The sequence below is a fragment of the Amaranthus tricolor genome, chromosome 1 (assembly GCF_026212465.1).
Source record: "Amaranthus tricolor cultivar Red isolate AtriRed21 chromosome 1, ASM2621246v1, whole genome shotgun sequence".
NCBI lineage: Eukaryota > Viridiplantae > Streptophyta > Magnoliopsida > Caryophyllales > Amaranthaceae > Amaranthus > Amaranthus tricolor.
In genome coordinates this window covers 19,509,424-19,522,970 of record NC_080047.1, presented here as the reverse complement: position 1 = coordinate 19,522,970, position 13,547 = coordinate 19,509,424, and the positions used below count along the sequence as shown (strand labels likewise).

General features: G+C 37.3%; 1 protein-coding gene across 1 annotated transcript; it reads right to left on the bottom strand.

The window, feature by feature from the left end:
* Positions 1–10,645: 10,645 nt before the first annotated feature.
* On the bottom strand, positions 10,646–11,569 carry LOC130810222 (uncharacterized). Its single transcript, XM_057676222.1, has one exon. The coding sequence runs from the start codon at positions 11,309–11,311 to the stop codon at positions 10,808–10,810; it is 504 nt and encodes a 167-aa protein (XP_057532205.1). The 5' UTR covers positions 11,312–11,569; the 3' UTR covers positions 10,646–10,807.
* Between the last annotated feature and the right edge of the window lie 1,978 nt (positions 11,570–13,547).

The following is a 13,547-nucleotide window of genomic DNA, read 5'->3' as shown; positions in this document are numbered from 1 at the left end:
TTTGGAGACCTTTGAAAAAGTTTCTTATACGGTGGCTGTACCATCGGGAAAATTGTACAGCTGTGAAAAACTGTATAGGGATGTACCCTTGAGGATAGGAAAGGTTGTGTTTCCTAGCGACTTGTATGTGTTAGATATGGAAGGTTTAGAAGTAATTTTGGGGATGGATTGGCTGGGAAGGTATAAGGCCACTATTGAATGCAGAGAGCAGAGAGTTTTGTTGGAAGGACCACGAGGAGAAAGCGTTAGATATAGGAAGTTTCCCAAGGGACCCAGGTCGAATTTGGTATCGACCTTAGAATTGCAAAGGCTTGTGAGGCAAGGACACCCTTTGTATTTGTGTCATATCAGCCAGGGGGATAAGAAAGATGGAAATCCCCAGGATATTGCTGTGGTGAATGCATTTTGGATGTTTTTCCGGACGAGATTCCCGGAATGCCACCTCAACGGGAAATTGACTTCACGATTGACTTGGTACCGGGGACTGGACCGATTTCTAAGGCCCCTTATCGTATGGCTCCAAAGGAGATGGAGGAGTTGAAGTCTCAACTTGAAGAATTGTTGGATAAAGGTTATATTCGACCTAGTGTTTCACCTTGGGGCGCTCCAGTTCTGTTTGTGAGAAAAAAAGATGGTAGTTTAAGGTTATGCATTGATTACAGGGAGTTAAACAAGGTAACAGTTAAGAATAAATACCCGTTGCCCCGGATAGATGACTTGTTTGATCAATTGAGAGGAGCCGGGATCTTTTCGAAGATTGATTTAAGATCGGGTTACCACCAGCTAAGAATAGCTGAAGGGGATATACATAAAACCGCATTCAGAACACGTTATGGACATTATGAGTTCACAGTGATGCCGTTTAGGTTGACAAATGCTCCAGCCGCGTTCATGTGCTTAATGAACCAAGTGTTTAGTGCGTACTTGGATAAATTCGTCGTTATCTTTATCGATGATATTTTGGTCTATTCGAAAGACCGAGAAGAACATCAGGAACATCTACGATTTGTCCTGCAAACCCTGCGAGAAAATAAGTTGTACGCGAAGTTGTCAAAGTGTGAATTTTGGTTGGATAAGGTATCATTTTTGGGTCATTTTGTCTCTAAGGAAGGTATTTCGGTGGACCCGGTAAAGGTGGAGGCAGTTCGAAGTTGGCCGTCACCTAAGAACGTCACCGAGGTACGAAGTTTCCTAGGTTTGGCCGGGTATTATCGTCGTTTTGTTAAGGATTTTTCGCGTATTGCTCGGCCCATGACCTCGTTAATGAAGAAAGAGAAGAGGTTCCAATGGACGGATGAATGTGAACAGGCCTTCATGACTTTGAAGGAAAGGTTAACTACGGCTCCTGTTCTTACTCTACCTGACCCTAAGTTGGATTATACTGTTTACAGTGACGCGTCGAAGAAAGGGTTGGGTTGTGTTCTGATGCAGGACCGTAAGGTGATTGCTTATACATCTCGACAACTGAAGGTACATGAAGTTAATTATTCGACCCATGATCTGGAGTTAGCCGCTATAGTTTTCGCTCTCAAGATATGGCGGCATTACTTGTATGGCGTTAAGTGTAGGATTTACACTGATCATCAGAGTCTGAAATATCTCTATACACAACCTGACTTAAACATGCGACAACGTCGGTGGTTAGAGTTGATGACAGATTATGATCTGGAGTTCGTATATCATGAGGGGCGAGCGAACTTGGTGGCCGATGCCTTGAGTAGGAAGTCTAGTCACTCGCTGTCTACCTTGGACGGAGTTGAAGAGTTGCATCGGGATTTTGCTAGACTGAACTTGGAAGTGGTACGTAATGGTGAACTATAGGGATGTCTGAACGCCTTGGCTATTCGACCTTCCTTCTTGAGGAAATTTTGAATTCTCAGGATAAAGACCCGAAACTCTTGAAATTAAAGGACCAAGCACGGGAAGGAACAGCAGAGGGATTCCTTGTCCATGAAGATGGAAGCTTGAGGTTCAAGGGTCGTTGGTGTTTACCGACAGGGGAGGAGTCTTTGAAGGAACGTATTCTGGATGAAGCCCATTGTACGAAATTTTCAGTACATCCGGGTGGTGACAAGATGTACCAAGATCTCAAGTTAATGTTTTGGTGGTCGGGGATGAAAAAGGATATTGCAGAATATGTCTCACGCTGCCTGACCTGTCAGAAGGTTAAAAGTGAGCATAAGAGACCAGGAGGGTTATTACAACCGTTAGAGACACTAGTATGGAAGTGGGATGATATCTCTATGGATTTTGTTGTGGGTTTACCTCGAACAAAAGCAGGTAATGATGCGTTATGGGTTATAGTTGATCGTTTAACTAAATCGGCTCGTTTCATCCCTATTAATTGTCGCTGGGAGATGGAACAATTGGCACGAGCCTACATTAAGTATGTCGTACGATTCCACGGTGTACCCCGTACTATTGTGTCAGATAAAGACACACGATACCTGTCACAGTTTTGGCAAACCTTGCAACAGGCAATGGGTACAACGTTGCTCTATAGTACGTCGTTTCATCCGCAGACGGACGGACAGACAGAACGAACGAATCAGGTATTGGAAGATATGTTACGTGCTATTGTCATGGAGTGGCAAGGTTCATGGGATGAACATTTGGATCTAGTTGAGTTTTCTTATAACAACAGTTATCAAGCCTCTATACAGATGGCCCCATTCGAGGCTTTGTATGGGCGTCGTTGTCGTAGTCCGGTTTATTGGGACAATTTTACTGAAGCGGTGACCTTAGGACCTGATTTGTTGTTTCAGATGAATGAGAAGGTAAGGTTGATAAGAGATCGGTTGAAAGCGGCACAGGATCGCCAAAAGTCGTATGCTGATTTGAAACGACGGCCTGAGGAGTTCACTGTGGGAGAACAGGTGTTACTCCGCGTATCACCCATGCGCGGAGTAGTACGTTTTGGTGCTCGGGGAAAGTTGAGCCCTCGGTTCATAGGGCCTTATGAAGTTTTGGAACGTGTGGGTAAAGTGGCTTATCGGTTAGCTCTTCCAAACTCTTTAGAAAAAGTACATGATGTATTTCATGTGTCTCAACTAAAGCGGTATCATGCCGCAGCCACTCATGTATTAGACCCTGAATCTTTAGATTTGGATGCATCTTTGTCGTACCCTGAGCAACCGGTTCGAATCTTGGATAAAAAGGTCCGTAGCTCTCGACGGAAGGATATAAGTATGGTAAAAGTACTGTGGTCAAATCACGAGCGTGAAGCGGCTACTTGGGAAACAGAAGACGCTATGCGAGAAAAGTACCCTCACCTTTTTCAGGTCAGTAGAGTTACGGGGACGTAACTTCTTAAGGGGGGTAGAGGGCGATAGGAATTTCGCGCAAGGAGTGTTAAATCTTTGTTTTGGTAGTCGTGTTTTATGATGTGGAGTTATAGTTGTGATAGCGTTTGTGTTCTATGTTTTCCGCTGCCACACAAGTTACGAGGACGTAACTTCTTTTAAGGGGGGTAGTCTGTAACACCCCGTCATTTATCGGGTTTAAAAATAAAATATAATATAATAAAATAAAATATAACAAAATAAAATAAATAAGTGATATTAAATTATATTATTTTACGTAGTTAATTATAAGTAACAAAGTGGGGTATTTTTAACGGTAACGAGTTTAATCGCATGACGTTTTGTTTCAATTGTAATAATAACACAATAATTACTCAATTAATTAAATGATTAATTAAAAAAAAAAATAATAAGGGGGAATTTGGAAGGGGTGGCCGGTTATTGTGAGGAGGAATGGGAGGAGTTTGTAACTCCTCTCATAAGTGAGTATTATGGCACATTAAGCTCACCTCTTAAGTGCCTATTAATTCTTAAGCATCATTTGAATTTCCTCACATTTCCTAAGCTTTCAAAGTGAACAAAATTCAGAAAATTTTCCTCTTTTCTTGTTCTTGTTTCGGTATTCAAGAAGAAAAAAAAAAAAAACTTTGTTCAATCCAATCTTCAAATCAAAGGGACCTCGATTCATAAGAGGGTGAAATTCTTGTCGTGCTTGAACGTTGTTTGGAATTGCTGTGCTTAAAGGTACACGCTTAGACCATACTGTTTATATGGTTGTGCAAGTAATGTTGTTTTATTCCTAATCGAGGCATTGTAATCACATAAGGATTAGACACCTCAAATAATATGAAATGATTATGTGGAAATTGAGAATTTATGGATATGTTACCCAAAAGGGTTAACAAATGAATTGGAAAATTATCAACTATTTTTCCCATGGCATTCAGGGATCTTTATGATCACCATGGGGGTATGCATACTTAGCCTTTGGCGACCCGAACAGGACGGGCAACGTCTTAGGTAGGTGGTTGCCTTGGGATTAGCTCTCCTAAGTGTATTCCACCAAAACAAATTGGAAATATGACTTGCACGACCCGCACATGTCGGGCAACGTTGCAAGGTTGGAAATAATGAACAAAGATTACATAATAGAGCCTTTGCATGCTAGGGTAAACACAATGCTTGTATTCAACCTGTTTAATATATGTATGAAGTCTCTGACGTGTATTGGTTGTTCTTTGGAACCTGCTACGTGTTATCATACGACGTGCAGCAGGTTAATCGCAGGAGGGGGCTGGAGTGAGGATTCAGCTTAGAACCCGTAACTATCAAGTCTAGACTTACTTTGTAATGAGTCTAAATAATTCAGTTTATGTAACCAAAGTTTGTGATGTTTTCTTTTATCTCGTACAATTTTAGTTAGTCTAGAGGCCGATGGGCTCTCGAGTTGTATGTAAAGACTTCCGCTGTTTGTTTGGTTTTGTTTTGTTTAGCGCTATTTTCTTTGTTGACCATATTCCTTTACCGTTGGAACGTTGACGATCCGAGTAAGGATGAGTTTTCTTGCGTCCGTTTGTGAGCCGGATTCATGTTCTCACATGATATTCCAGGTCACTTAAACCGGGCCGTTACAGACCTAAAACGCACCCTAAGAGAAGGTGGGGATTATGAGTCTGAAAGTCCTAAAGTTAATAGACAAATAAGCCATGGAGATGATCTTAAAGTCGACATTCCAAAAGTTGAAGGAAGATTAGATGGAGATGAGTTCCTTGAATGGGTAAGAACCGTTGAAAGAGTATTTGATTACAAGAATACGGATGAAGAAAAGAAAGTAAAGATAGTAGTATTAAAATTGCGCAAATATGCTTCTACTTGGTGGGCTAGCAAATGTGAAAAACGAGAAAGAGAAGGGAAAGACAAGATTAGATCATGGGAAAAGATGAAGAAGCAAATGAAGGAAAAGTTTCTACCTTCATACTACATGCAAGAGAATTTCACCAAACTTCAACATCTACAACAAGATGGCAGGAGTGTAGAAGAATATGATCGAGAATTTGAAACCATGATCATGAGATGCGATCTTAAGGAGGATGATCACCAAACCTTGGTAAGATTTTTAAATGGTTTAGATTCAAAAATCAGAAACATTGTTGAATTACATCCATATGCTTGCCTTGATGATTAAATTAACCTTGCACATAAAGTGGATAAACAACAAAGAACTAAAATGAAGGAAACCTCACGTTTCACTTCAGCAAGAACTACCAATTTCAATTCCTACCAAAAGAACAATCCTCATTCCTATTCAAAAGCCCATTCACAAGATTCAAAAGCTTTGCAAAATAATTATTCAAAGCAACCCCTAAGCATGCCCAATACACCCAAACCAAACACCAATTCATTCACACCTAGGAGATGTTTTAAGTGTCAAGGCCTAGGACATATTTCTTCCGAATGCCCAAACCGAAAAATGGTGAACTTGGTTGAATTTGATGATCATCAAGAGGAAAACAAGGAGGATTTCTGTGACAATGCTGAACTTGATGAGGAAATGATATATCCGGATGAAGGAGAATTATTGGTTATACGAAGAGCTCTTAGTGGGGTCAAAGCCAAAGATCCAAACCCACAAAGGGAAGCAATATTCCACACAAAATGTACGGTTAAAGGTAAGATCTGTTCGCTTATCATTGATGGAGGAAGTTGCACTAATGTCGCTTCCAAGACTATGGTGGACAAGCTTAATCTCACCGCCACTCCAAACCCCGAGCCATACATGATTCAATGGTTGAATCAAAACAAAGATATTACTGTAAACTCTCAAGTTTTGCTTTCATTTTCCATTGGTAATAGTTATAAGGAGAGTCTTTTATGTGATGTTATACCTATGGATGCATGTCATGTTTTATTAGGAAGACCTTGGCAATATGATAGAAAATTTATGCATGATGGCTTTAAAAATACACATACTTTTGTTTTAAATAAGAAAAAGATCACATTGGCTCCATATGCACCTGCCCATAATTCTAAATTACAAGCAACTTTAACAAATTTTCATTCTTTGATCCCTATACTTAAAAGTGAACAACATGAATTTGTGGAACGAAAAGAATTGTTATTGCTAAATGATGAAACCGAATCTGTTTTGCATGATCACCCTTTGATTGAACCTTTGCTTGATGAATTTGCATATGTTTTTCTTAATGAAATACCAAATGGACTTCCACCTAAAAGGGATAGATAACATAAAATTGATTTCATTCCCGGTTCCTCATTGCCTAACAAACCAGCTGATAGGACTAATCCTAAAGAAACCGAAGAAATTAGGAGACAAGTTGATGATTTGTTAGCTAAAGGTTTGATTAGAGAATCCATAAGTCCTTGTGCCGTTCCTACTATACTTGTGCCTAAAAAGAATGGAGAAATGAGGATGTGTGTGGATAGTAGAACCATCAATAGAATCACTATCAAGTATAGATTTCCCATACCTAGATTTAATGATTTGTTAGATGATCTATATGGTTCTAAAGTTTTCTCTAAGATTGACCTTAGGAGTGGATATTACCAAGTTAGAATCCATGAGGGGGATGAGTGGAAAACCGCATTTAAGACTAAGGAAGGACTTTATGAATGGTTAGTTATGCCCTTTGGTTTATCTAATGCACCTTCTACCTTTATGAGACTTATGAACCAAACCTTGAAGCCTTTCTTAGGTCACTTTGTGGTGGTTTATTTTGATGATATTTTGGTGTATAGTCAAAGTGAAGATGAACATGTTGATCATTTGCGTCAAGTGTTTAATTTGCTAGCTAAGGAGAAGTTATATGGTAACTTGGAGAAATGTCAATTCTTTTCGGAGTCAGTTAAATTTCTTAGGTTTATTGTGTCAATTGAGGGGATAAAAGCGAATGAAAAGAAAGTTGAAGCTATTAGAGACTGGCCTATTCCTACCACCATTCACCAAGTTAGATCATTTCATGGTTTAGCTTCTTTTTATAGGAGGTTTGTCCCAAACTTTAGTTCAATCATGGCCCCTATCACCGAACTCACAAAACTTAAGACTTTTGAGTGGAATTCTAAAGCACAAGCAGCCTTTGACGCCATCAAAAACAAACTTACCACCGCACATGTTCTAGCTTTGCCTAATTTTGATGATATTTTTGAAGTAGAGTGTGATGCATCTGGGGTAGGTATTGGAGGTTTCCTTACTCAAAACAACAAACCCCTTGCTTACTTTAGTGAGAAGCTCAATGATGCTAAGAGGAAATACTCAATTTATGATAAGGAGTTTTATGCTATCATTAGATGTTTAGAGCATTGGAGACACTACTTGATTGCCAAAGAATTTGTGTTACCTTCTGACCATGAGGCCTTTAAGTTCATTCAAAGCCAATACGAACTTCAATCTAGACATGTTAAGTGGGTCGAGTTCCTAAAAACCTTTCATTTCACCATTAAACACAAAGCGGGTAAACTAAACATCGGAGCTGATGCTTTATCTAGGAGATACTTGCTTTTGAGTACTTTGAATACTAAGGTTGTTGGGATGGAATTATTAAAAGAATGTTATATTGATGATGTTGATTTTGGAGAAATATTTGAAAAATGTCATAACAAACCTTAAGGACTTTTTTACATCTTGGATATCTCTTTCAAGGTAATCAATTATGTGTGCCTAGACATAGTGTTAGGGAGACCTTAATTAAGGAATATCATGAGGGAGGACTTGGAGGACATTTTGGGGAAGAAAAGACCATAGCTTTAGTGAGTGAGACCTTTTATTGGCCCAAACTTGCTAAAGATGTCATTCATATTATTAAGAGGTGTGTGCAATGCCTAAAAGCCAAAGCCCACAAAACGTCTCAAGGTCTTTACCAACCTCTTCCTACACCACAAAACCCATGGGAAGATGTGAGCTTAGACTTCATAACCGGACTTCCTAGAACCTCTAACAATAAGGATTCCATTATGGTTGTTGTTGATAGGTTTTCTAAGATGGCCCATTTCATTGCTTGTCAAACTACACATGATGCCGTTAACATTGCTAATCTTTACTTTAAGGAAATAGTAAGACTACATGGGACAGCAAAAAGTATGGTAAGTGATAGAGATTCAAAGTGTCTTAGTCATTTTTGGCTTAACTTGTGGAAAAAGGAGTAAAGCTTAACTTTAATAGTTCTAGCCACCCTCAAATTGATGGTCAAATCAAAGTAACCAATAGGACCTTAGGAACCTTGTTGCGTGCTCTCATTACTAAGAATCCTAAACAATGGGAACAATTGCTACCACATGCTGAATTTGCTTATAATTGCGTTCCTAGCAAGACCATCGGGTTTTCTCCTTTCTTTGTGGTTTATGGCCTTAATCCATTAACCCCTATAGATCTTACGCCTTTTCCTACACCTTTGAAGTTTAGTCATGATGCCGAGTCTAGAGCCAATGAGATCCAAAAGGTTCATAAGCAAGTTGTGGAAAGGATTGAGAAAATGAATGAGAAGGTTAAGGAAAGAGTGGATCAAAAGAGAAAAGAAGTGATTTTCAAAGAAGGCGACTTAGTATGGATTTACTTGAGAAAGGATAGGTTTCCCACACAAAAGAAATCAAAGTTAAGTGCTAGAATTGATGGACCGTTCGAAATTTTGGGAAAAGTAAATGACAATGCTTACAAACTAGAGCTACCTAGTAGCTATGGTGTGTCTTGTACTTTCAATGTTGCAGATTTGATTGCTTTTCATGAGGAGGACATGTTGCCAAGCTTGAGGTCAAGTAGGATCACCTACATCTAATTCTTGTGAGCTAGCTAAGATCAATACAATGATACATCAAACGGAAGACACTCAAAATCAAAGTCCAAATGTCAAGCCCTTTAATTTCGTAGTCATGAACTAAGTCTTCATTAATTTGAGTCTTTTATTTCATTTCAAACATTTGAGTCCTTTAGAAATGATTAAGCTAGGTTTAGGATCAAACTTAATCATGTCTCATGTTTATTTAGTTGAGTTGTAATTTTCTTTTAAGTCTAGTATTTATTTTGGCTCACATGGGTTCGAAATTTACAAAACTTGCGAAGCAAAAATCGAAGCAAAACATTCAGCTATAAAATCAACAAAGTAAAATGGCTGAAAATCATCAAGGATATATGAAGATTATTGAAGGACATTTGAAAATCAATTCAAATCAATCCAATCACTTTATTTCCAAATATCCTCTAGATTTAAAAATATAGCTGTTGGAGACTTGCTTTTATCCACAAGATTTAAAAATATAGCTGTTGGGGGCTTGCTTTTGTGTAATATTCAGATTTTTCTTGCAAGTTTTAATCTTTGGTAGCTGAATTCTTTAGTATAAATAGGCTATTTGCTCTCTTGTAATTCATTCACTTCCATTACATCGTCTTTAATACAAACAACCTTTGAGCATTTCTTGTTCTTTCTTTGCAATTTAATTTTAACTTGGAGTAGTTGAAAGTAAGTTGAAGTTCATTTGCTTTTCATTCTTTTGGCTAAAGATTGAATATGTTCTTAGAAGCCCATAGCTTTAATTTCGTGGTGAGTTCTGTATCGAAATTAAACCTTTGGTTCAGCCATTTTTAAGTTGTTCAATTAACATATCTTTCTTAATTTTCCTTGTTTCAAACTACAAAATCACCAAATAATTCCATTACAATAGAAACTGATCAGCCTTATTTATTGAGTTCGAAACTTCAAAATACAAACATGTGTTTATAGTTTGGTTCTTGTTTGATACAAAGCCAACCTATATCAGTTATGAATGTACTTCCTCCGTTCCATAATACCCGCTACATTTTCTATTTTTGACAATTTCATATTACTTGCTACATTTTCGTTTTTAGTAATAAAACAATCATTTAAAGTTCTACCTACCCTTATTTTTATCCTACTCTATACTCTATACTCTATAATAAAATACTATACTATACTCTATAAAGTAACCAAACAACCAAATTTTCATTTTTCTTTTTCAATTAACAATAATAAAATATTATACTCTATAAAGTAAACAATCAGTTACAGTGTAGGTCAATCACTTTTCTTAATTCCCGTGCCCATGCAAATGTAGCAACAATTATGGAACGGAGGAAGTATAAATTAGTCCCTCGGTTGCTTTTTATTTGTCCACTTTACATTTTGCACGCATTTCAAAATAAATTTTAAACCTCTAAATTTCTTAGTGCGCATTAAAAAAATTGTAAATATTATATATTAAAATTTTTTGTATTAAGACGAATTTAATAAGATTCCACATGAATATATTTTTTCTTCAATATATACTTTAAAAATTAAATTAATTTTTTTTAAATGGACAAATAAAAAGTGACGAAGAGTAGTAAATAGTACGAGTTTCATTTAATTTATTGAGGAGTACAACTGTACAAGAACAAATTTAAAATCAACATTAGTCCATCACCAATCCATCACAATCCTTAAAGATGAAATAATTACATATACTACATTAATCAAATCAAAAAATATTATCTAATTAATTCAACCCAAGCTAATGTAAACAGAAGCAGCAACACTAAGCGCGTAAACCCCAATCGCAGAACTAACCAAACCACCTCCTACTCTCGCCATTACCCCAACACCAGCAATCCCTGCTATTCCAACCCCCACTCGACTCGCTACCTTCTTCGTGACGTTGGAAACGACAGCGTCTGTAAACAAAACGACAGCGAATTCTTTAAATTCATCGGAATTTAATGTTTCTTTAGGCGAAGAATTTCGACGAAGTGAACGGTACGCGCCATTAACTTGTGTTCGAGATGGAGGAGATGGACACCATGACTTCAAGATAGGAGATGGGAGTGAATTGAGGAGGGAATCATGGAGACGGATGCAGGCATCGGGGAGTTGGTAGGCAAAGATTTCAGAATTGGAAGTGTGTTGAGTTAGGGTTTGGAGATCGGAGAAGACGGTGTTGCAGGATGCGGAGAATTCTTGAGAGGTTGAAAGTTGGTGGCGTACTCGTTTGGATGCTGATATACCCATCTTTGATCTTTACTTTTCTTCTCTAATTCAGTTTTTATTCGTGAATATTGATTAATGTGGTCTGAACGACGATAGTTTACTAACGATGAATGGACGAACAACAATTATAATAACGGATTATTATTATGTGTCTAATCTTGACTCACTTCAAGGCCAGTCTTAGACTTAGACCCACCCTGGACCAAAGACGGATCTACATATGCCTCCTGGAGCACATAGCTAAGGCGAAAAAAAAATCTTATTTTAGGAGCTAGATTTCGAACACTATTTTCAGCAATTTTGGACATTCAAAAGTCAAAATTCTAAATTACCATCCCTTCTCTCTAATCCAAAAAAGCTAAAAAAAACTCTACTCACTGTCGTCACTATTGACCACCACAACATCCTGCTGCCTCAAACGATTCATCACAGCCTGTCAGCGATGTCATCGCTGTCAAGTGCTACTACAGCTGGGTGCTCACGCCTTACAGTTCACAGTCTTTTCTTCTATACAAAAACCCTAAAAATCAAATTTTTTTAATTTTTTTTAAAGTATTTTCACTTCTAATCTTAATCTTAATCTTTATATTCTAATCTTTAATGTTAATCTTAATCTTAAATTTTAATCTTGTTCTAATCTTGTTTCTTGATTTTTTTTAGAATGTTCTTTCTTGATTTGTTTAGAATGTTGTTCCACCGACTTCAAATAGAAAACCAGGCTGATAGATGAGAAAATTCCTAACATAATACTAGCTTCATTGCAAATGAAACTTCAAAATTTACCAAAAAAAAATTGAATTTAGAATTTTGGTTTTGTTGGGTAATTGAAAGAAAACCATGGATTTGCAAGTTTTAATGGTGTTGGGTCTATGTATATGTCAAAATTTACAAGAAACAACATTCAAAAAAAAAATTTGGTTTTGTCTTGGGATTATTGCGCTTTGGCTTTGTCTTGGGATTATTGCGCTTCTACAACTCATTTTGCCGAAATAAAAATATTTTTTTGTTCATTATACAAACGAAACTTTGTCGAAATTTCGTCTATTCGTTGGTGCTCAAGGAAAATCTGAACACTGGATCTGCTATTGCTTAGACTTGCTAAATTTTAGACTCAATTTATTACACAATTAAAAATCAATTAAAACTCATTAAAAACCTAGTTAATCTATATGTGGATACGTTTTTGATTTATATACAACTTATATATCCTGTTTAGACTTAATTACATTTTTTAAATGTAGAAAAAAATAAATATGAATAATTAAGACTCGTCTACGACATTAGAACCATCGAACTTGTTGTGATTAGTGTGACTTGAGTGCACATTTGATGAGGTGCATTCATGTGTGACCTTTAGGATGGAATCCCATGAATGTGTTAATGTTGGTGTATTAAGTTAAGTTTTGATGATTGATTTATGATGGTGATTAAGTATGGATTAATAAGGTAATGAAGTGTGAGAGTTATGGGACTTAATAAAGAAGTGAAAAGGTTGATTCAAGATGCTCTACTATGCAAGTCGAGCAATACTTTCAGAAGCCTCTAAAGAGCCGCTCGACCGAGCAAGCTTTAGGTTGGGTCGAGTGAGCAGACAGAATGCAACCAGAAACTTCCTGAAGTCCGCTCGACCAGGCCGCTCGACCGAGCGAGCCTCTGGTTTGGTCGAGCGAAGTCTCTGATACTCTAGAATGTTGATTTTGGCTCTTCATATACTTAGGGATGTTTCATTATCATTTAATCATAGCTTTAATGTACTTAATGTTACTTAGTATGATCTCTCCTATAAATAGAGAGCTCTCATTCACTTTGTGATTGTGTGAAAACATCCACAAATACACCCCAAGCCATACACTAGCCTATATCTCTTCTCTATTGTAATTCTCCATATTTGTGAGTTCTTTGAACTCCTTTTGATAATATAAGAGATAGTACACACCGGAGGACGTAGCCTTAGTTGGGTGAACCTCGTTAAATCTTTGTGTCGTTTTATTGCTTTATTTTCTCCTACAAACATTGATATCATTGATAGCGTAATTTGTTTGTCACTAAAACATCATACATTCGATCTTGGCAATATTGGAGTTTGAAACACATTGTTCGAACTCTAATACATCGTCGTTTTCAGAACTTGATTAATTTGAGTTAGGGTCCATAATTTTCAGCTTTTTAGGATTCAGGTTCTAGTTTTATTCCACATAAAATTGGTGAGTCTGAGGCTAGTTGTAACCAACTTAAAACCCATGATCATCTATAATTG

Excerpts from the sequence above, each read along its gene's own strand:
- LOC130810222 (XM_057676222.1), bottom strand. The coding sequence starts at position 11,311 with ATGGGTATATCAGCATCCAAACGAGTACGCCACCAACTTTCAACCTCT.